The 24,228-nt window shown below is 36.1% G+C and overlaps 1 protein-coding gene across 1 annotated transcript in view; it reads right to left on the minus strand.

The window, feature by feature from the left end:
* CCDC7 (coiled-coil domain containing 7) overlaps positions 1-24,228 on the minus strand; it is a 403,758-nt gene that overhangs the window by 313,195 nt on the left and 66,335 nt on the right. The window contains 2 exon segments of the mRNA XM_087420895.1: positions 17,707-17,763; positions 18,947-19,008. Of these exon segments, the coding sequence (XP_087277021.1) occupies positions 17,707-17,763; positions 18,947-19,008 (119 nt within the window).

Consider the following 24,228-nt stretch of genomic DNA (forward strand, 5'->3'; position numbering starts at 1 on the left):
AGGCCAATATCCCTGATGAACACAGATGTAAATATCCTCAACAAAACATTAGCAAATAAAATTCAACAATACATTTAAAGGATCATACACCATGATCAAGTGGGATTTATTCCAGGGATACAATGATGGTCAATATCTGAAAATCAATCAATGTGATACATTATATTAACCAAATGAAGAATAAAAATCGTATGATCACCTCAATAGATGCAGAAAAGATTTTGACAAATGTAACATCCATTTATGATAAAAACTCTCAACAAAATGGGTGTAGGGGTAACATACCGCAACATAATAAAGGCCGTATATGACAAGCCCACACCTAACATCATACTCAACAGTGAAAAGCTGAAAGGAAGTCCTCTAAGATCAAGAATAGGACAAGAATGGGGCCTGCCCGGTGGCGCAAGCGGTTGGGTGCACACGCTCTGCTGCGGCGGCCCGGGGTTCACAGGTTCAGATCCCAGGCGCGCACCAATGCACCGCTTGTCGAGCCATGCTGTGGCGGTGTCCCATATAAAAGTGGAGGTAGATGGGCATGCATGTTAGCCCAGGGCCAGTCTTCCTGAGCAAAAAGAGGAGGATTGGCAGATGTTAGCTCAGGGCCGATCTTCCTCACCAAAAAAAAAAAAAAATAGGACAAGGATGCCTACTCTCACCACTTTTATTTAACATAGTATTGGAAGTCTTAGCCACAGCAATCATACAAGAAAAGGAAATAAAATTCATCCAAATTAGAAAGGAAAAAGTAAAACTGTCACTGTTTGCAGATGACATGATACTATATATAGAAAACCCTGAAGACTCCACCAAAAAACTGTTAGAACTAATAAATGAATTCAGTAAAATTGTAGGATTCAAAATTAATATACAGAAATCTGTTGCATTTCTATACACTAATAATGATCTATCAGAAACAAAAATTAAGAAAATTGCCATTTACAATTGCATCAAAAAGAATAAAATATCTAGAAATAAATTTAACCAAGAAGGTGAAAAGCTTGTACTCTGAAAACTATAAGACATTGATGAAAGAAACTGAAGATGACACAAATAAATGGAAAGATATACCATGCTCATGGATGAAAAGAATTAATATTCTTAAAATGTCCATACTACCCAAAGCAATCTATGGATTCAATGTAAGCCCTATCAAAATACCAATGGCATTTTTCACAGAACTAGAACAAATAATCCTAAAATTTATATGGAACCACAAAAGATCCTGAACAGCCAAAGCAATCTTGAGAAAGAAGAAAGCTGGAGGTTATCACACTCCCTGATTTCAAACTATACTACAAAGCTATAGTAACCAAAACAGATGGTACTGGCACAAAAACAGACACATAAATCAATGGAACAGAATAGAGATCCCAAAAATAAACCCACACTTATATGGTCAATTAATCTACAACAAAGGAAGCAAGAATATACAATGGAGAAAAGACAGTCCCTCCAATAAAGAATGTTAGGAAAACTGGACAGCTACATGCAAAAGATGAAACTGGACCACTTTATTATACCATATGCAAAAATAATCTCAAAATGAATTAAAGACTTAAATGTAAGACCTGAAACCATAAAACTTCTAGAAGAAAACAAAAAGGCAGTAAACTCTCTGACATCAGTCTTAGCAATATTTTCTTGGATCTGTCTCCTCAGACAAGGGCAACAAAAGCAAAAATAAACAAATGAGACTAAACTAAAAAGCTTTTGCACAGTGAAAGAAACCATCAACAAAACCAAAAAGCACTTACTGAATGTGAGAGGATATTTGCAAATGATATATCTGATAAGAGGTTATTATCAAAAATATATATTTAACTCATACAAACTCAATATTAAAAAAACAAAAAATTCAATTAAGAATGGGCAAAGGACTGGAATAGACATTTTTCCAAAGAAGACATACAGATGGCCAACAGACACGTGAAAAGATGCCCAACATCACTAATCATCAGGGAAATGCAAATCAAAACCACAATGAGATATCACCTCACAACTGTCAGAATGGCTATTATCAAAAAGACAACATATAACAATTGTTAGTGAGGATGTGGAGAAAAGGGAACCCTCGTGCACTGTTGGTGGGAATGTAAACTGGTGTAGCCACTATTAAAAATCGTATGGACGTTCCTGAAAAAATTAAAAACAGAACTACCATACGATCCAGCAGTTCCACTTCTGGGTATTTACCCAAAGAAAGCAAAAACACTAATTTGAAAAGATACATGCACCCTTATGTTCACTGCAGCATTATTTACAATAGCCAAGATATGAAAGTGTCCATCGACTGATAAATGGATGAAGAAGATATGGTATATATACTTAATAGAATATTACTCAGCCATAAAAAAGAATGAAATCTTGCCATTTGCAACAACATGGATGGACCTAGAGGGTATTGTGCTAAGTGAAATACATCAGACAGAGAAAGACAAATACTGTATGATTTCACTTATATGTGGAATCCAAAAACAGAACAATTAAACAAATAAAACAGAAATAGATTCATAGACACAGAAAACAAACTGGTAGTTGTCAGAGGGGAGGAGGGTAGACGGTGGGGCCAAATATGTGGAGGGGATTAAGAGGTACAAACTTCCAGTTATAAAATAAATAAGTCATGGAATGTAATATAGAGCATAGGAAATATAGTCAATAAGATTGTAATAACTTTGCATGGTGACAGACGGATACCAGACTTATCGTGGTGATCATTTCATAATGTACATAAATGTCAAATCACTATGTTGCACACCTGAAACTAACATAATACTGTATGTCACCTATACTTCAATTAAAAAATAAATACACAGTCCAATTTCTGGCCTCATTGCAATTCAGTTGGCCTACTTGTCTACCTTTACATTGTCTTAATAATTATAGCTTTATAATAAGTCTCCCATCTTGGAAAATAAAAATTTTTTAAATATCATTTTAAAAGTATCCAAAAGATGAATCTCCTAGGGATAAATTTAACAAAACGTTAGAGGAACTTTTCTCTAAAAATTATAAAACATTGCAAAAACAAAACAATGAAGATCTAAAACATGGAGATATAAAGTATTTTCATGTAATTAAAACTTCGGTGATATTGAGACGTCAGTTTTCCTCACATTGATCTATATTTTCAACAAAATCCCAGCAGGCTATTTTGTACAAATTGATATGTGACTCTAAAATTTATATGGAAATTAAAACAACTTAGAATAGTGAAAAAAAACTTTTAAAGAGAATGAAGTTGCAAGATTTACACTACTTGATTTCAAGACTTACTATGGAGCTACATGAAATCAAGACAATGTGGTAGTGGCATTGAGATATACATAGCGTTAAATGAACATAATAGAGAATGCAGAAACAGACTCATACATATATATTCAATTGATTTTCAACAAGGCTTCCAAGACAATTCAGTGGGAAAAGGATAATCATTAAATGTATGATGCTGGAACAAATGGATATTCTTTGGAAAAAGAAAATTAATCTCAACTTTTACCTCAAACTATTCACAAGAAATAATCTAAAATAAATCACTGAGTTAAATGTAAAAACTAAAACTATAAAACTTGTGGGAAAAAAATTTCTTCATGACACTGGGATTGCAAAGATTTCTTAAATAGAACATGAACAGCATGCACTATAGGAAAAAATCATTAAATTAGACTTCATAAAAATTAAAACTTTTGCAAATCAAAGGACTCCACTAAGAAACTAAAAATCAAGCTGCAGACTGGGAGAAAATATTAACAATACGTTATCTGACAAATGGCCTATATCTAATATATACATAGAATTCTTATAGGTGAATAATAAGACAATCAACCCTATTAAAAATGAGCCAAAGGCTGGAACAGACACTTTACAAAAGAAGATATTTGAATGGTCAATAGCCACATGAAAAGGTGCTTAACATAATTAGTCATCAGGGAAAAAGCCTAATGAGATACCTCTACATAGCCAATATAATGGCTAATAAATATTCAGTAAGTACTCTAATGAACAATTTTAAAGTCATAAAAAATTGCCAAATTATAAACTTTAGAACAAGTAGGATTTTTTATAAACACATTAATTATTATCTCTACAGAATTTCTTGTGCTGTAAATAGAGAATGATTGCTGGAAATACAACCTAAAAATTATAACATTAATTTCTAAGGCCTACTTATTTTTTAATACTATCATCTGTCATCCAATTCCTTGAATACCTAGTTAAACTTTCCCACAACCTTAATTCTGTGGCCCTGAGAGAGTCTCATCACTTCCCTACAATATTTATGAGCTCCATAACCTTACTTCCCCATGATTCTGCCTCCACATTTCTGAGCCCACACATGATGCCTAAGTAACTCCCCATCTCAATCTAAGCATGAAGCCTAGATACATTTTTTTGTGAGCTTTAAAACTTGACAGAAAATTTGGGAGAACATGAAGAAAGTTACCTCTTAGGCGATAACCTCTTCCCTCCACTGGCTCTAACCATTCAAACCTATCTTGATACTTTTCTTTTCTTCATTCATCTCCATAGAACAACCAATAAGAACCAATAAGTATGTATCTTTACGCATTGGTGTTTTCAAGTTCTTTGGATAAATACGCAGCAGTGGAATAGCTGGATTATATGGTAGTTCTATCCTTAATTTTTTGAGGAATCTCCATACTGTTTTCTATAGTGGCTGCACCAGTTTTCACTCCCACCAGCAAAGTGAAATAAGTCACAGGGAGAAGGTCAAATACTGTATGATTTCCCTCATTAAGTAGTAAATAATAACAACAACAAACAAACACATAGAGACAGAGATTGGATTGGTGGTTACCAGAGGGGAAGGGGGAAGGGAGGAGGGCGAAAGGGATAATTCAGCACAAGTGTGTGGTGATGGGTTGTAACTAGTATTTGGGTGGTGAACATGATGTAATCTATGCAGAAATAGAAGTATAATGATGTACACCTGAAATTTATACAATGTTATAAACCAATGTCACTGCAATAAACAAAAAATTAAAAAATAAATAAATAAAAATAAAAAAAGTAAAATGTGAAACAAACAAAAAAAAGAACCAATAAGTACTACAAGTGTCTACAAGAGTCTCATTCTAGCTTAAGCACACACATAGGTTGAAAGTAAAGGAATGGAAAAGATATTCCATGCAAACGGTAACTGAAAGAGAATAGAAGTGGCTATACTTACACCAAATAAATAGAATTTCACTCAAGAACTGTCACAAGACAAAAAGAAAGTCACTACATAGCGTAAAGGGATTAATTCATCAAGAAGCTATAACAATTGTAAATATATATACACCCAACATTGGAGCACTTAACATTTAAAGAACTGAAGGGAGAAAGAGACAGCAATACAACAATAGTAGGGGACTTCAAACCCCACATTCTACATTGGATAGATCATGCAAGCAGAAAATTAATAAGGAAATAGTAGACTTGAAACACTATAGAACAAATAAACCTAACACACATATACAGAACATTCTATCCAACAGCAGCAGAATACACATTCTTCTCAAGTACACATGGATATTCTCCAGGACAGATCATATGTTGGGCCACAAAGTCTTAAAGTTTTCAAGAATATTGAAATCATATCTAGTATCTTTTCTGATGAAAATGATATGAAACTAGAAATCAACATTAGGAGGAACACTAAATAACTCACAAATATGTGGAAGTTAAAACAACACGCTCCTGAAAAACCACTGGGTCAAAAAAGAAATCAAAAAGGATATCAGAAAGCATCTTGAGACAAAAAAAAAAAAACACAACATACCAAAACTTTTGAGATGCAGGGAAAGCAGCGGTGAGAGAGAAGTTCATAGTGATAATGCCTACAGTAAGAAAAATAAAGATCTCAAATAAACAACCTAAATTTAAACATCAAGGAATTAGAAAAAGAAAAAGCTAAATCCAAAGTTATCATAAGGAAGGAAATAATAAATACAGAGCAGGAATAAATGAAAAAGAGACTAGAAAGACAATAGAAAAAAGCTAGGAAACTAAGTGTTGGTTTTTTGAAAGATAAAATTCACAAACCTTTAGTTACACTAAGAAAAACAGAGAGAGGAATCAAATAAACAAAATTATAAATGAAAGAGGAGACATGACAACTGACACAACAGAAATACAAAGGATTTGCCAAAAAAAACGGATAATCTAGAAGAAATGCATAAATTCCTAGAAACGTACAACCTATCAAAATTGAAACATGAAGAAATAGAAAACATGAACAGACCAATAACGACTAAAGGGATTGTATCCATAACTAAAAATCTCCCAACAAAGAAAAGCCCAGGATCAGATGATTTCACTGGTGAATTCCACCAAATACTTAAAGAATTAATTCAAATCCTTCTCAAACTCTTCTAAAATAAAAAAAGAAGAGGAAAGTACACTTCCAAACTCATTTTATGAGGCCAACATTACCCTAATACCAAAGCCAGATAAGGACACTACAAGAAAAGAATACTATAGGCCATATCCCTGATAAATATAAATGCAAAAATTCTCAACAAAATATCAGCAACTCTAATTCAACAGGACATTTAAAAAAATCATACACCATAATCAAGTGGGATTTATCCCTGGGATGCAAAGATGGATCAACATACATAAATCAATAAATGTGACATACCATATTAATAGAATGAATGAGAGAAATCATATGATCCTCACAATAGATGCAGAAAAAGCATTTGACAAAATTGAACACCTTTTCATGACAAAAGCTCTTGACAAATGAGTATAGAAGGAACATACCTCAACATAATAAAGGACATATATGATAAACCCACAGTTAATTTCATAATCAAGAGTGAAAACCAGAAGGTTTTTCCTCTAAAATCAGGAACAAGACAGGAACACTCTAAGCACTCCTATTCAACATAGTACTAGAAGTCCTAGCCAGAGCAATTAGGCAAGAAAAAGAAATAAAAGAAACCCAAATCAGAAAGGAAAAAGTAAAACTGTCTTTGTTTGCTAGACACAATCTTATAGATAGAAAACCCCAAGGACTTCACCCAAAATCTGTTAGAACTAACAAATAAATTCAGTAAAGTAGCAGGATACAAAATCAACATATAAAAATAACTTGCATTTCTATACAATAACAATAAAATATCTAAAGAGAAATTAAGAAAATGATCTCATTTACAATAGCATCAAAAACAATAAAAAAACTTTAACCAAGGACATAAAACAATGAACATTCTAACAATCTGAAAACAAAATCAAGGAAACAATCCATTTTAAATAACATTAAAAAGAATAAAAATCTTAGGATTTTTTATTCTTAGGATAAACTTAACCAAGTAGGTAACACTTGTGCACTGACAAACTACAAAACATTGCTGAAAGAAATGAAAGAAGACACAAATAAATGAAAAAAACATCGATTTTCATGGATAGACTTAATATTGTTAAAATATATATACTATCCAAAGTGATCTACACATTAAACACAATCTCTTTGAAAATTCCAATGGCATTTTTTGCAGAAATAAGAAAAAAATCCTAAAATTCATCTGGAATCTCAAGCAACCCTGAATAGCCAAAATAATCTGGAAAAGAAGAAACCAAGTTGGAAGCCTCATACTTCCTGATTTAAAAACATATTGTAAAGCTATAGTAATCAAAACAGTGTGGTACTGGCATAAAGATAGACAAATAGACCAATGAACATAACAGAAAGTAAAGAAATAAACTTTCATGTACATGATCAAATGATCTTTGACAAGGGTGCCAAGACAACACAATGAGGAAAGGACAGTATCTTCAACAAATGGTGTTTAGAAAACTGCATGTCCACATGCAAAAGAAAGAAGTAGGACTCTTACCTTACACAGTACACAAAATTTAACTTAGAATAAGTTAAAGTTCTAAAGATAAAACTTAAAACTATAAAACTCCTAAAAGAAAACAAAGGGGAAAACCTTCATAACATTGGATGTGGCAGTAATTTCTTGGATATGGCACCAAAAACACAGTCAACAAAAGCAAAAATAGACAAAGGGACTACATCAAAATTTAAAATGTCCGTAGATCAAGGGAATAATGAACAGAGTGAAAAGATAGCTTATAGGATGGGAGAAAATATTTGCAAATCATGTAACTGATAAGGGGCTAATATTCAGAAAATATAAAGAATCCCTATAACTGAACAACAAAAAACAACGTTATTAAAAAATGGGCAAGGTCTGAATAGACATTTCTCCAAAGAAGATATACAAATGGCCAAAAAGCATATGAAACAATGTTCAACATTTAGCATTCAACATGATTTCTCTAATCATTAGCAAACCGCAAATCAAAACCACAGTAAGACATCACCTCACACCCATTAGGATGGCCACTGTTAAAAAAACAGAAAATAACAAGTTGGAAAGGATGTGAAGAAACTAGAATTGTTCTGCACTGTTGAGGGGAATGTAAAATGGTGCGGTCACCATGGAAAACAGTATGTCAGTTCCTCAAAATATTAAACATAGAATTACCATACTAATCAGCAATCTACTTCTGGGTATATAGCCAAAAGTACTCAAAGCAGGATCTAGAAGAGATATTTTCACATTCAAGTTCATTGCATTCATATTCAGCATTATTCACAATAGCCAAGAGGTGGAAGTAATCCAAATGTCCATTGATGGGTGAAAGGATAAAGAAAATGTGGTACATAAAAACAGCGGAATATTATTCAATTTAAAAAAAAAAAAAGGAAATCCTGTTTAACGCTACAACATGGATGAACGTTGAGGACATAACGCTAAGTGAAATAAGCCAGCTGCAAAAAGCCAAATAGTGGTGATTCCATTTATATGAAGTATCTAAAGTAGTCAAACTCAGAACAGAAAGTAAAATGGTAGTTGCCAGGGGATGGGGGAATGGGAAAATGGGGTGTTGTTCAATGGGTACAGAGTTTCAATTTTGCAAGATGGAAAAAGTTCTAGAGATCTGTTGCATAACAATATGAATATAGTCAATACCACCACACTGTACACTTAAAAATAGTTAAGATCATAAATTTCATATTATGTGTTTTTACCACTATGAAAATTTTTTTAAATTAATTCTAAAGAAGAAACACACAGACTTTGGTTTCTGGTCAGGCACATAAAAAGCTTGGAAGTCACCAGTCAGTCCTAACAAGTAAAAAGCTGAACAAACTAAAAAATCAATAACTCTTTAGGAATACATAAGAAAGGTGAAGTCAGAGGGCAAATATCTGCCCCCAAAACTAGAGAGACTGACAGGTGAATACAGAGAACCACAAAATAGCAAAGCAGAAGCCCATCAACTTCAACCTTTTTGGGAACCCATGTAGGAAAACCTGAATCGTAATTGACAAATTGCTCAAGCATCAGTGTGGGCAAGTCTGAGAGACAGAAAAACTCCATAGGGACCCAGTCATTGGAAGAGAGGCACACTTTTCTAAGTGTTACCTCCTGAAGCTCTACCAGGTTCTCACAGTGAATATTAGAGAAAACCCCCTTTGGACTTCCAGCATGGGGAGAGGAAAAAGAACCCTTTTGAAATATGCCAGAGCACTCTGTTCTTTTTAACAAGGTCTGCCCTCAGGAGAAACTATTTAACCAGAGCCTAACCTGCTGGGGTTTTATCAGAGGCAGACTGACCTGGGGGAAGGGAAAAGACCCAACTCCAGTGAGCTCTAGCCTTCCACATGGAGGAAGGAAAATATACAACTCCAGCCCACTTCAGCCATCCTGTCTCACTGAGAAGCACTGGTAAAGTTCACAATCCAGGGGCACAAGCTCACCAAAAGACTGAGACCTAATCACAGGACTACAGAACACTTCCCTTCCCCCTTCGCACATTACCCCCACTTTAATAAAGGCTTATTTACAGCAGTTCCCTTTACCCAGTACATCACATCCAGTTATCAAGAAAAACTTACAAGACACACTAAAAGGCAAAAAACACATTTTGAAAAGACAGAGCAAGCATCAGAACCACACTCAGGTATGGCAGGAATATCGGAATTATCAGACCAGGAATTTAAAACAACTATGATTAACGTTTGAAGGGCTCCAATGGATAAAGTAGCATGCAAGAACAGATGAGCAATGTAAGCAGAGAGCTGAAAATTCTTAGAAATAGAAATAAAAAAGAAATATTAGAAATATGGGGCCGGCCCCGTGGCTTAGTGGTTTAAGTGTGCGCACTTCGCTGCTGGCGGCCTGGGTTCAGATCCCGGGCGCGCACCGACGCACTGCTTCTCTGGCCATGCTGAGGCCACGTCCCACATACAGCAACTAGAAGGATGTGCAGCTGTGACATACAACTATCTACTGGGGCTTTGGGGGAAAAAAATAAATACATAAAATTTTTTTAAAAATTATAAAAAAAAAAGAAATACAAAAAATTGTAAAAGAATTTAATGCTTTTGAGGAGCTTATAGGTAGACTGGACATGACTGAGGAAAGACGCTCTGAGCTTACAGATTATCTCAATAGAAACATCCAAAACTGAAAGCAAAAAGAAAAAAACAAAAGAGAATACCCAAGAACTGTGGGACAAATACAGAAAGTGTAACATACATGTAATGGGAATACCAGAAGAGAAGAAAGAGAGAAAGGAACAGAAGAAATATCTGCAACAATGAAGAATGAGAATTTCCCCAAAATTAATGTCAGGCACCAAACCACAGATCCGGGAAGCTCAGAGAACACCATACAGGATAAATGCCCCCAAAAAAATCACACTTAGGCATATCATTTTCGAACTACAGGAAATCAAAGACAAAATCTCAAAAAAAGCCAGAGGGGAAAAAAGAACACCTTATGTATCAAAAAGTAAAGATAAGAATTACACCTGACTTCTCCTCAGAAACCACGCAAGCAAGAAGAAAGTGGAATGAAATAGTTAAAGTAGTGAGAGAAAAACTATCAACCTATAATTCTGTACACTGAAAAATTATCCTTCTAAAGTGAAAGAGAAATAAAGACCTTCTCATAAAAACAAACATTGAGACAATTTGTTGACAGTGGACCTGTCTTGTAATAAATGTTAAAACAAGTTATTTAAAGATAAGGAAAATGATATAGGTCAGAAACTCAGATCTACATAAATCAAGAGCATTAGAGAAAGAATAAGTGAAGATAAAATAAATGTTTTCTTTTCTTTTTTTTTTTTTGGTGAGGAAGATTAGCCCTGAGTTAACATCTGTTGCCAATCCTCCCCTTTTTTACCGAGGAAGATTGGCCCTGGGCTAACATCCATGCCCATCTTCCTCTACTTTATATGGGACACATGCCATAGCATGGTTTGAAAAGTGGTGCATAGGTCCACACCCAGGATCCGAACCTGTGAACCCTGGGCCACCAAAGTGGAGACGAGAACTTAACCACTATGCCACCAGGCCGGCCCCTATTTTCTTATTTTTAATTGATCTAACTGATAACAGTTTGTTCAAAATAATAGTAGCAACAATTTATTTTATTATGCATGCTTATATATATATACATATATACACCTATGTATGCATAAGTTAAATGAATAACAACAATAACACAAGGGACAAGAGTGAGGAATTAGTATTATTTTGTTATTATCAGGTACTCACGCTACCTGTGAACTGTTATAGTGTTATCTGAAAGTGGATTTGAACTAGCTATAAATGAATATTGCAAACTCTAGGGCAACCACTAAAAAAGTGAAAAAAAAATAGAACTATAACTGATACACTGATATATGCTAAGAAAGGAGAAAAAATGGAATCATATAAAATGCTCGGCAGATAACATCAGTATCATGGTGGCATAGACCGTCCCTCATTTTTGTCCCCCTCTTCAATAACAAAAATTCAGTACCAGTCATGAAAGGCACCTCTGTGGGAGCTGTGAAACCCAGCAACACATGCCAAGGGACCCAGGAGGAGTCACATCCACCTGTGCATCGGGTAAGAGGCAGACAGACCTTGGTGTCAGCTGTGGAACCTACAGGACACTGTGAACCACTTTTGGCCCCTCTTGGCTGTGGTCCCGGAGTGCCTGCAGAAACACTGTTTGGAGAGTCAACTACAGACAAAAGAGCTTTTGTGAAAGTACAGTACTCCAGAGGAGAAGTTCCAGCAAAGTTCATTTTGCTCCGCTGAAGCAAAAAAAAAATAACGTATTTGTATGCATTGGAGTGGGTAAGAGGAACAGCTGGACTTGTCAGCATCATCCCTCCCCCAAGGCAGCACACTTTAGGGCTAAATGAGATGGTCTGTGATTACAGAGAAAGTTAGAGAGTGGATGAACACCCAGCTTCCCCAGCTGTGCAGGACACTGCCAAGGAGAATCATTTTTGTCACAGCATCCTGAGTATTAAATAGGGAATCCATGACTAGGGAAACAAACAGATCAGGATATCATCACATAAGATTCCTCTAAGGCATTAAAGGGACACTCAGTTTCTGCTGAGTGTGTTCTGAATTCCAACAGGAAGCCTGCCATGAGCAAGGGGAAAACCCTACCCACAATTCCCCCACTCACACTCAGGCATGCCCAGCACACCACCTGCCAAACCCATACCTCCTGCACTCTGACGCCAGCTCACTGTGCACTCCACAGGGCAGCAGCAAGGGCAAGCACTAGACAAGAGCATGCACAGAAAGCAGGCCAGGGTCTGCAGGCCAGGGAGAGAACACAAACTTGAGCAGTAATGCCACCTTCGGGAAAGCAAAAGAGACACAATCAGCAGCCAGCCTGGTGTGTTATAGGATCAAGAGAAGGCATACAAGCTTAAGAATTCTGCTACAAGAGGAAGCAAGAAGCATGGAGCAGGTGTATCCATATAAGGTCTGAGAAAGTCTCAAATCTCTAGCGGGACTGACAGAAAGTATTTCTCCCCTGAAGGCACTTAGAAAAGATTGGAGGAGGTGACTACCACTTCAAATGTGAAGGCAGCAACTCCAAGGAACACGAAATCAAGGAAACATGACAGCAGCAAAGGATCACAATAATCTTTTAGTAATCGAAAATAAACAAGTGGGACTATAACAAACTAAAAGGTTCTGCACAGCAAAGGAAACCATCAACAAAATGAACAAGCAACCTACCGAATGGGAGAGAATGTTTGCAAATTATATATCTGATAAGGGGTTAACACCCAAAATAAATAAAGAACTCATACAACTCAATAGTAAATAAATATACATTCCAATTAAAAAATGGGCAGAGGATCTGAATAGACATTTTTCCATAGAAGACATAAAGATGGCCAACATGTACATGAAAAGGTGCTTAACAACACTCATCATCAGGGAAATGCAAATCAAAACCACAATGAGATATCATGTCACACCTGTTAGAATGGCTGTTATCCAAAAGACAAGAGATAACAAGTATCGGCAAGGATGTAGACAAAAGGGAACGCTGTGCACTGCTGGTGGGAATGTAAATTGGTGCAGCCACTATGGAAAACAGTAAGGAGGTTCCTCAAAAATTTAAAAGTACAACTACCACATGATCCAGCAATGCCACCTCTGGGTATATATCCAAAGGGAGTGAAAACAGGATATCAATGAGATATCTGCACTCACATGTTTATTGCAGCACTTTTCACTACAGACAATATATGAAACAATCCAAGTGTCCATCAATGGTTGAATGAATAAAGATAATGAGGTATATATATACAATGGAATATTATTCAGTTATTAAAAAAAGAGGGAAATGCTGCCATATGCAACAACATGGATGGACCTTGAGGGCAATATGCTAAGTGAAATAAGTCAGAGAAAGACAGATACTGTATGATATCACTTATACGTGGAATATAAAAAAGCTGAACTCACAGAAACAGAGAGTAAAATGGTGGTTAGCAGAGGCTGGGGGTGGAGACAGTGGCGAGACGTTGGTCAACATTTGGAGTACAAACTTCCAGTTAGAAGATGAATAAGTTCTGGGCATCTAATACACAGCATTATTATTATAGATAACAATACGGTACTATATACTTGAAAGTTGATAAGACAGTAAATCTTAAAAGTTCTTACCACAAAACAGAAATAGTAACTGTGTGACATGATGGAGTTGTTATCTAACACTATGGTGGTAATCATACTGTAATATATAAGTGCCTCAAATCAACACATTGTACATCTTAAACTTACACATTATTATATGTCAATTATATCTGAATAAAGCTGCAGAAAAAATAAAATGCTCAATTAAATCCTCAAAAGGCAGCCAAAGAGAGGACAAAAATAGGAACAAAGAACAAGGGCAACAAACAGAAACAGTAACAAGTATGGTAGACATTAATCCAACTATATCAATAATCACTTTGAACATCCATGGTCTAAACGCACCAATTTAGAAACAGAAATTGTCAGAGTGGATCAAAAAACAAGACCAAATATATATATTGTCTACAAGAAAGCAACTTTAAATTCTTGTTGCTGGTGGGAATGTAAAATGATACAGCCCCTTTGCAAGACAGTTTGGCAGTTTCTTACGGAAACTAAACATAATTTTACTATATGATCCAGCAATCACACTCCTTGGTATTTACCCAAATTAGTTGAAAAACTTATATCAACATAAAAACCTAAATTTATAGCAGCTTTTTTGTAATTGCAAAAACTTAGAAGCAACCAAGATATCCTTCAATAGATGAATGGATAAACCATCTATGGTACATCCATACAATACATTAGTACTCAGTAATAAAAAGAAATGAAGTATAACACATGGAAAGACATGGAGGAACCTTAAATGCATATTGCTAAGTAAAATAAAGACTGTATGATTCCAAATATATGACATTCTTAAAAAGGCAATACTACAGGTACAACAAAAAGACTAGTGGTTGCCAGAGATTCAGGTAGATGGAGGGAGAGATGAATAGGTGGAACATGTGATTTTCATGGCAGTAAAATTCTTCTGTATAATACTGTAATGGTGGATATGTGACATTATGCATCTGTCAAAAGCCATAGAACTGCACAACACAAAGATCAAACCCTTTGTAAACTATGGACTTTAGATAATAATAATGTATCAATATTGGTTCATCAATTTTAACAAATGTACCACACTAATATAAAATGTTAATAATAGAAGAAACTTTGCATGGGGGTGGTGGGGAGAATGGGTATATGGGAACTCTCTGTACTTTCTGCTCAGTTTTTCTATAAACCTAAAACTGCTCTAAAAACTAAAGTCCATTAATTACGAAATGAAGCAACATCAAGATTAAATGGTAGTTTAAAAAAGAAAGAAGGGCCGGCCACATGGCTGAGTGGTTAAGTGCGCGCGCTCCGCTGCTGGCGGCCCGGGTTCGGATCCCGGGCACGCACCGATGCACCGCTTCTCTGGCCATGTTGAGGCCGCGTCCCACATACAGCAACTAGAAGGATGTGCAGCTATGACATACAATTATCTACTGGGGCTTTGGGGGAAAAAATAAAATAAAATAAAATTATTAAAAAAAAAAAGAAAGAAAGAAAAGAGTGGAATACAAAGGTAGTTTTTGTCTTGTTGATTAGGCTACAGAATCTAATAGAATTTAGAGAATGAGGAGGGAAGAAGAAAATGAAGTTTGGCTGGAGAAGATGACAGGGGGTACTTTTAAGAGAAAAAGCGAGAGTATACTAGTGGAACACTAATACTGAGAGAGCAGATCTATACCAGTGGAGCCCAGGGACTGAGGCAACCGCCATGGGAATGATACATAGGAATCTGTAACAGGGTGTTCTCCATGTTGTTCAACGTAACCCTGTCCTCTGGTTCCCTGAAAAATCACTATGTGCCCCCATGTTCACTGCAGCATTATTCACAGTAGCCAAGATATGGAAACAACCTAAATGTCCATCGACGGATAAATGGATTAAAAAAATACAGTATACATACAATGAAATGTTATTTAGGCATAAAAAAGAATGAAATCTTGCCATTTGTGACAACACAGATGGACCCTGAGGCCCTTTTGCTAAGTGAAATAAGTCAGAGAAAGAAAAATATCATATGATCTCACTTATATATGGAATCTAAAACAAACAAAAAAAACCCCAATAAAACAAAAACCAAGCTCACAGATCCAGAGAACAGATCGGTGGTTGCCAGTGGGCAAAATGGGTGAAGGGAGTCAAAAGGTACAAACTTCCAGTTATAAAATAAATAAGTAATGGGGATGTAATGTACATCATGGTGACAATAGTTAATACCGTATTGCATATGTGAAAGATGCTAGGAAAGTAGACCCTAAAAGTTCTCATCCCAAGAAAAAAACTTCTGTAACCACGTATGGCAACGAATGTTAACTAGACATTGTGGTGATCATTTTGCAATACATACAAATATCAAATCATTATGTTGTATACTTGAAACTAATGTAATGTTGTATGTCAAATATACCTCAATTATATAAATAAATAAATTTTTAAAATTCACGAGTAAAATTTCTACTATTATATCTTATTCTTTAGGAACTTGCTTTTGTGGTTGGAGGATGTGTTCCGTTGGCCTATATGTGGGCACAGAGACTTCCGTTTCTGTCTATCATGGAGCATCAGGGATCAGAATTACCCCTTCACTTTAAACCAATTAAAATCTGCACAAGAAATATATGAAACAGCAATATTCAGACATTGGAAAACAGAAAGTGCAAGGTATTGATCCCTGAAAGAAAGAAAACCAAGGAGAAGAGCCCTAGAGTGACCCCAGCTTACTGCCTGCAGTCTCCAGGCCACAGCATAAGGAAGGGGAACACAAACAGAGTCTACTGGTCTCCTTGAGTTCACAGACAAAGGTTAGAGTTTGGAGAGGCCAAAGCAGTGAGAATTCACAGGGCACAGTAGTAGAGAGAAGACAGCCGCACAGAGTGAGAGAAGCTCCACAGATGTGCAGAGTGTTCCCCATGATGTAGAGAGAGGCATTCACTATCCACGCCAAAGCTCTAGATACTACCCCACCTAGCCAGTCAGGGCTCTCCTGGGTCAGAACACTCTCAAGAACATGGGAGCACTGTAAAATGCAAAGCTGTCCCTGGTTTAAACACAGCAACATTAGAGGTTAAAGCTGAAGTTGAAAGAGGGCAGGATTCCCATCAACTTTTTACAACCAACTCTTATTTTCCACTTCTAAACTGTATTCCATAGCATATATTACATGATTGTTTTAAAATTCTCTCCAGTGTTAAGACATAAGCAAGGTAATTTCTCCTTTCTGTTGACAAGTAGTCAGAAACTTGACGTACTAGTTCCAGCAGCTCTTTATATTCATGAACTGATAGGTACTCAGCCGCAGTCAGAGCATTAGTGTATATGAGATCATCTATAAGTCATAGTAACAAAATCTACAAATGACCTCTTAAATTTATCACTGCTCCACCTCAAGGCCCGCCACCCTGCAACATTTTGCTAGCATATTCGAATCACAACTAAAAGTTCTCTATTTCAAGTTATATCAGGGTACTCCTCAAAAACGAGTCTATTTTTGGTAGCATTTAGCCTAAACTTGAAATTGCAATACTTGCTTGACAGCCAGTTCAATTGTATGGCTCCAAACTCCAGGGAATCTATGTTGTTACCTTACTTTAGATTATAGAAAATTATAGAGATCAATGCACTCAACAGAGGTTATTAACACAACAATGCTTAAATGCGTGGAAACTTATAGAAAATTATAGAGATCAATGCACTCAACAGAGGTTATTAACACAACAATGCTTAAATGCGTGGAAACTTACGTGGCTCAGCTGCAGAAACATCTATAAATTCTTCAGTTGAGTGAGTTTTTATGAATTCTGAAATAATAGTGAATGTGTCATAAGTTTCAAATATCAATTATATGTATTGAGTTTAAATTTCAGAGTTTTCGTTTTAAAAACTCATTGAAGAGAAAAACAACTCTAAAAAAATAACAGACCTGCCAACACTGTAGATCCTCCCAGTCAGGTAACAAGTGGTAATATCTGAAAGAATGTCTATAACAACTGAGTGAGGTAAACTCATCATTTTCTCAACAAAACTTGTTTTGCCTCTTATATTCTCTTAGTTAATACTACCATCACCTAATCTCAGTTCCTTTCATATCCAATCACCAAGTTTTGCCAATTTTACCAATAAATATTTCTCAAATCTGCCCCTTTCTTCTCATTTACCTGTGCTCTAATATAAGCACTTATCACAAATCTAAGATACAGCAATAAATTTCCTTTCTTACTTCCAGTACCCACATCTAGCTCCTACAATGTGGCCAGAATAATCTCTTCAAAATTAAATCCATGCCAAAGATGTTAGCTCAGTGCCAATCTTCCTCAGCAAAAAGAGGAAGATTGGCAACAGACGTTAGCTCAGGGCTAATCTTGCTCACCAAAAAAAAAAAAAAAACAAAACTTAAATCCAATAATATTTCTTCCCTACAAAAAAACTTCAATGATTCCCTATTGCATATGAAAAAACAAATTCCTTATCACAGCATCCAATCCCTCTGACTAGGCTCTCTCCTATCTTATCCCTACCAATCGCTTCACACTCGAGTACCATTCCAGTTGTAATTCTCCACTCATGCTATTTGTTCATGCTATATTCTCTTCTTAAAATAAAAATATCTCCATTCTTCATTTGAATAATGAAGGTTGCATAAAATCTTCCTAAATCCCTCAGGTTGAACAAATTGGCTCCTTTCTGTGGACTGTGCCAATTAACACATACTTTTATCATGCATTACACTATGTTAAAATCACAAAAAATGTGCTTGTGTCCTTGCAAAGTTGTGGATTTTATGGGGGTAACAACCAAGTTTTATTCATTTTGTACACTCTCAGAATCTGGAACATAATAACTTTATTAAAAAACTCACTATTGAATCTTTTAAAATTTACTATTGTATAAATTTTATGGCTATAAATTTTAAACTGGAAGTCTCAAAGTCTTAATGTATTTAGGAAATACTGTAAATGCTAAACATGTATAAAATATTATCACCTTCAATTTTCTGCTGTACAGTTTCATGATTTTGTACTGCTTCTGATGGCTTTTCAATACCCCTGTTAAAATTTCAATAAATAAAACATATTTATTATCAAAGAATAAGAATTTAAATTACACTTAAGAAGTAGAATGTATACTCTAGACATATGCAGTTTGTAAAATAAAATTTAACATATTCTTAAACTTTATTCACAGACACTAAGGTAAATTAATTAGCAGCAAGTAAATAAGTATAAAAATCAAATTATGTACTTCTATGAATTCTATATATTCCAGACTATAATTAGGTATACCAACAACAACATTAACAACAAAGATAGCAAAGGTAAACTGGGTGGAAGCATGAGATCTCTTTTTACCGATGTATTATTAATGGTGCAATCATTAAACGCACAAGTTCTAGAGTCAGACTGCGTGGCTCAAAACCTGTTTCACCCACTTACCAATTATGTGACTTTGGGTAAGTTACTCAACCTCTCTGAGTTTAAGTTTCTTCATCTATTAAAATTGGGGAATTAGAGTACCTATCTCATAAAGCAGTTGTAAGGATCAAAGAATACATGCAAAGTTACTAGGAAAATAGCTAGACACTTACATTTCAGTTATTAATATTAATACATAGTCTGAAACTAATTTTGTGCCTCACGATAGCTCAAGTGAACGCATCTGAACCTCTGAACCAAGATCTGGTAATGCAGCACCCACTGGAGCCAAATCAAGTGCCACCCCTTTCATTCCTTTAAGTCTAGTCATTGACAGATGGAGATATCAATAAAGTAACTGCAAAATACACAGCAGTCCCTCCCAATTATGAGTACTTTCTATTTTAACACTATAAAACAAGAGGGTTTTGTGTATGTTTAATGCAAAAAATGGTTGTTTATAAATGTAAATTTTACTTGGATAGGTTACTGTACCAGATATGGTTGGGGATAACAGAATAATGGAACAAATGAGTTGGAGTTGATTTAACTCATATATTCATAAAAATTACACATATTTATTTACTGTTTATCACATGTGATAGGAAACATGTAGATGTGTGTGACTGTTTCTGCTCTTGAGGAAACAGTCTTTCAGGGAAGACTTACACATGAATCATTAAATTAATATATTAATAAATTTATAATAAATCATTAATTAATTCATAATAAAAATTATAAAGTATGTGATTCAACACCAAACAATGGAGATCAAGAAAGAAGTAACAAAGGAAGAGATAATTGTAGAACAAGGTTTCTCAACCTCAGCACTACTGAACTTTTAAATAATTTCCTTGTTGTGGCGAACTGTCTTGTGCATTTTAGAATGTTTAGCAGCATCTCTGACCTCTACCTAGTAAGTTACAGCAGCATTCTCCTACTCCGAGTTGTGACAACCAAAATGTCTACAGACAAATATCCTGTAGGGCTCAAAATAGCCCTCATTTGAGACTCACTGCTATAAGGGAACAGCTCTCCCATGGCACTCTGTCAACATTACACAGGTCCACATAAGCTACATAGGCAAGGTTTGACAGCGGTCAGACCCAAATCTTAGCAGAATGTCCTGCAATTTCTCCTGCAGAAAGAAAATAAGCCTGGGGAGGAGTCTCCATGAGGCAGTTTCTCATTGCTATCTTGTAGAAGACCGACATAGCCCATTTCTCATCTATCCCCCTAATTTTAGTTGAATACAGAACTTTCTATTTCTCTCTTCCTTACAGCACACCTGAAGGCTTCTGTATAAGCCTATAAAGCTGCAGGCTGTAGTTTAGATTTTGCTCCTCCATGGCAGAGCAACAAATCGCTTGTCTGGTCTGTCCTCTGGTCCCTCCTGCTCTGTGTCATCCTATGGAACTAGGAACATAGGGAGCTGACACCATGCTGATTTTGCTCTTGTTGTCTGTATAAGTAATCAAGTATCCAACACCATTTGTGCCCCTTGTCGCCTTACCAGCCTAATATATGGAAGTATGACAAGCCAATCTCATGGCTGCCGCTGTGCTGCTACTGGGGGACTGCCTCACTGCTTGACAATCATGTAAATAAAAGCACTGCTTAACAAAATAGTTTTTAGGCTATAACAATGAAAAGGGATAGAAAATACCAAGGAAGTTTAGCAGAATGAATTGGGAAGAAGTTGGGGAGATTATGAAGATTATGAATCAAATACACTAAAAAATTTTGTTCGTGCAGACTTGTCACTGGGAGGAAAAGGGCTGATATTCATACAGATATTCATACAGTGGTATGAGACTATCATTGAAATTCTCCTGATCCAGTTGGTAAATAGGTCTATCTTGAGCCATTCAAGTGTATCCCAACTTCCCTGGCCCCTCAACCTTCCCAGGATCCAGCACCTAAAGAAATAATCTTTGGCACAACAAACGGTATGCAGGACCCTGTTCCAGTGCTAATATGAATTCTAATTAGTTGGTGCTCATATTATCTTGGTTCTTCATATTTTTGGTACTTTCACTAGGAACAAGACGGTACATGCATCAAGACTATAAATTTAAAACACACACGTACACAACACACACCTTTTCTTCTCTAGTACAAAAGAAACTTATAAAAGGAAAATTGTAACTTGGATTGAAAATAAAAGCAGAGTGGATCTAAGACCATCGAATAAAAAGGGAATAGACTAAGAAAGGCTGACTGTAAAGCAATGGACAAAAAGTACAGCAAGCCAAGGAAATAAAGCTATACTCAAGATTACTGTTAAACTAGGTAAAACTGAATTATACACGTTTTCCTAAAATATCTGACACTGTAATAAAATAGTTTCTTGTACACTATATGGCTAACTAATGGTGATTTTATGACTGATTCATTACAAAAGATGGAGTATTAAAAATAACTGTGTAGCTGAGCTGGTTGAAGAGAGACAACTGAGTACCACAGAGACATCTTATTTTAAATTCATGATTTCAAGTAGGCTTTAATATCACCAGATAATCAAAAGATAACCTGGTCCATTCACTCTCCCATTTAAGGCCTATTGCAAATCCACACCTCTCTCCTCACCTCTCCTATCCTATCCTCATGCTCAGCTGATGATCTTTCTTTCTACTTCCCTGAGAAGGATGACTTCCACAGGCTCCTATACCGCATCTGCCCTCTATCACATCTGTAGCCTGATACTCTGCCTTCCTACCTGGTTTCATAGATAAATTATCCAAGTTCATATGCCATCTTCTCTCACTTATTCAAGGATATTGTCCCAGCAATTCTCCTTTGTTTCTTTCTATCATAAATCTTTTCCTCTCTATTGGATCATTCCTATTAGCACATAAACATTGTATTATTTTTCCTAATTTATAAAAGCCTTATTTTGTTCCCACTTGCCTCCCCAGCCACTATGCTATTTTTTTCTCCCTTTTGCAGCAAAACCACTCCAAAGAGTTGTCTATGATTGTTGTCTCCAATTGACCTCTGACCAGAGATCTCTCGTAACAACTGCTTTTCTCAAGGTCAACAATGACATTCTTTCTAAATCCATTGGTCAATTCTCAGACCTCACCTTCTTGACCTATCCACAGCATTTGACACCATTGATCAGTCCCTTCTCATAGTTACACTTTCTTCACTTGTCTCCCAGGACACTACACTCTACCAGATTTCTTTCTACCTCACTAGGTCTCTCCTTCTCATCCCCCTGTGCTAGCCCTCATCTTGTCTCAGATTGCTTAATGCCGGAAGGGCCTCAGAGATCAGCCCCTGGTCTCTCTTCTTGATTTACACTCACTCTTTTCATGATCTGTCTCAAGTTCCATCTACATGTAAACAACATCCCAATTCCTATTTCCAGCACACACCTCTCTCCCAAACACCAAAACATATATGTAACAGCCTACTCAAATACGACTACAACATTTCTGACATCTCAAAATAAGTATCTTCAAAACAGAATCCTTCATTTTCCTCCACAAAACCTGCTTCACTACCCTACTCCAGTGAAAGTAAGAGCAATTTCATCCTTCTGGCTGCTCAGGCCAAAGCCTTGAACTTATTCTTGGCTCTTCTCTTTCTCTCACATCCTACATCCAATCCATCAGGAAATCTCACTGACTCTACCTTCAAAAACCATCGAGAATCTCAACACTTACCAAGTCCACTGCAACCATACTCTGATCTGGACCACCATCATCTCTTATGTGGATTACTGCAAAGTCTCCTAATTAGACTCCCTGCTTCTACTCTTGACCCTCTATAGTCAATTTTCAACACAGCAGAGTGATCCTTTTCAAATCTAAGTCAGATTGTGTTACTTTTCTGATTAAAACCCAGTATCTCCTTAATGATAATCAGAACAAAAGCCAATTTTTTTTAAGCTTGAATTGTTATTTGCTGCTGTTAATTTCTCTCTCCTTTCTTTTTTCTTTTGCTTTTTTTAATTTTTTGTTTATTGCAGTAACATCAGTTTGTAACACTGTATAAATTTCAGATGTACATCATTATACTTCTTTGGGTGGTGAACATGATGTAATCTATGCAGAAAAACCAATTTTTTTAAAAGGCCTAATGGATCTTCCATTTATTCCCTGAGAAGACCTTGTTCTTATATGACCTGGCCCCCTATTACTTTCTGACTTCATCTCCTACTCTCTCCACTCTGTTTCTGCTGCAGCCACACTGGTCTGCTTGATTTTTCTTCAACGTGCTCCGCCTTTCGGGCCTTGGTCCTGGCTGCGCCCTCTGCCTAGAATGCTCTTCCCCAAAATATTAACATGGTTAATTCTCTCATCTTCAAGTATTTGCTTAAATGCTAATTTCTCAGGAGGCCTAACCAACCCACTCTATATAAAACTGCAATTGCTACCCTCACCTTTGGTATCCCAATCCCCATTTTCCCTGCTCTACTTTTTCTTTTTTTCCATACATTTGTCACCTATTAGCATACTACATAATTTACTTGCTTATCATGTTCGTTTTGCTTATTGTCTGCCTCCCCCATTTACTAGAATGTACACTCCATCAAAGCAGCGATGTTTCTTTGCTTTGCTTGTTCTCTGATATATTCCAAGTGTGAATGACAGTTCCTGGCACATATTAGGTGTTTTGGACATGTGTATTAGTCAGAGTTTTCCAGAGAAACAGAATCAATAGGATTTGTGTGTGTGTGTGGGGGGGGGATATATATATATATATATGGGGGGGGGAGGGAGGGAGAGGGAGAGAGAGAGAGAGGGAGAGAGAGGGAGAAGGAGAGAGACATTGAAAATTATTTTAAGGAATTGGTTCACATGATTGTTGAGGCCTGGTAAATCCCGAATCTGCAGGGTAGGCCAG

This window comes from Ceratotherium simum, chromosome 32 (genome assembly GCF_057802395.1).
Source record: "Ceratotherium simum simum isolate JZ-2026a chromosome 32, ASM5780239v1, whole genome shotgun sequence".
Taxonomy (NCBI): domain Eukaryota; kingdom Metazoa; phylum Chordata; class Mammalia; order Perissodactyla; family Rhinocerotidae; genus Ceratotherium; species Ceratotherium simum.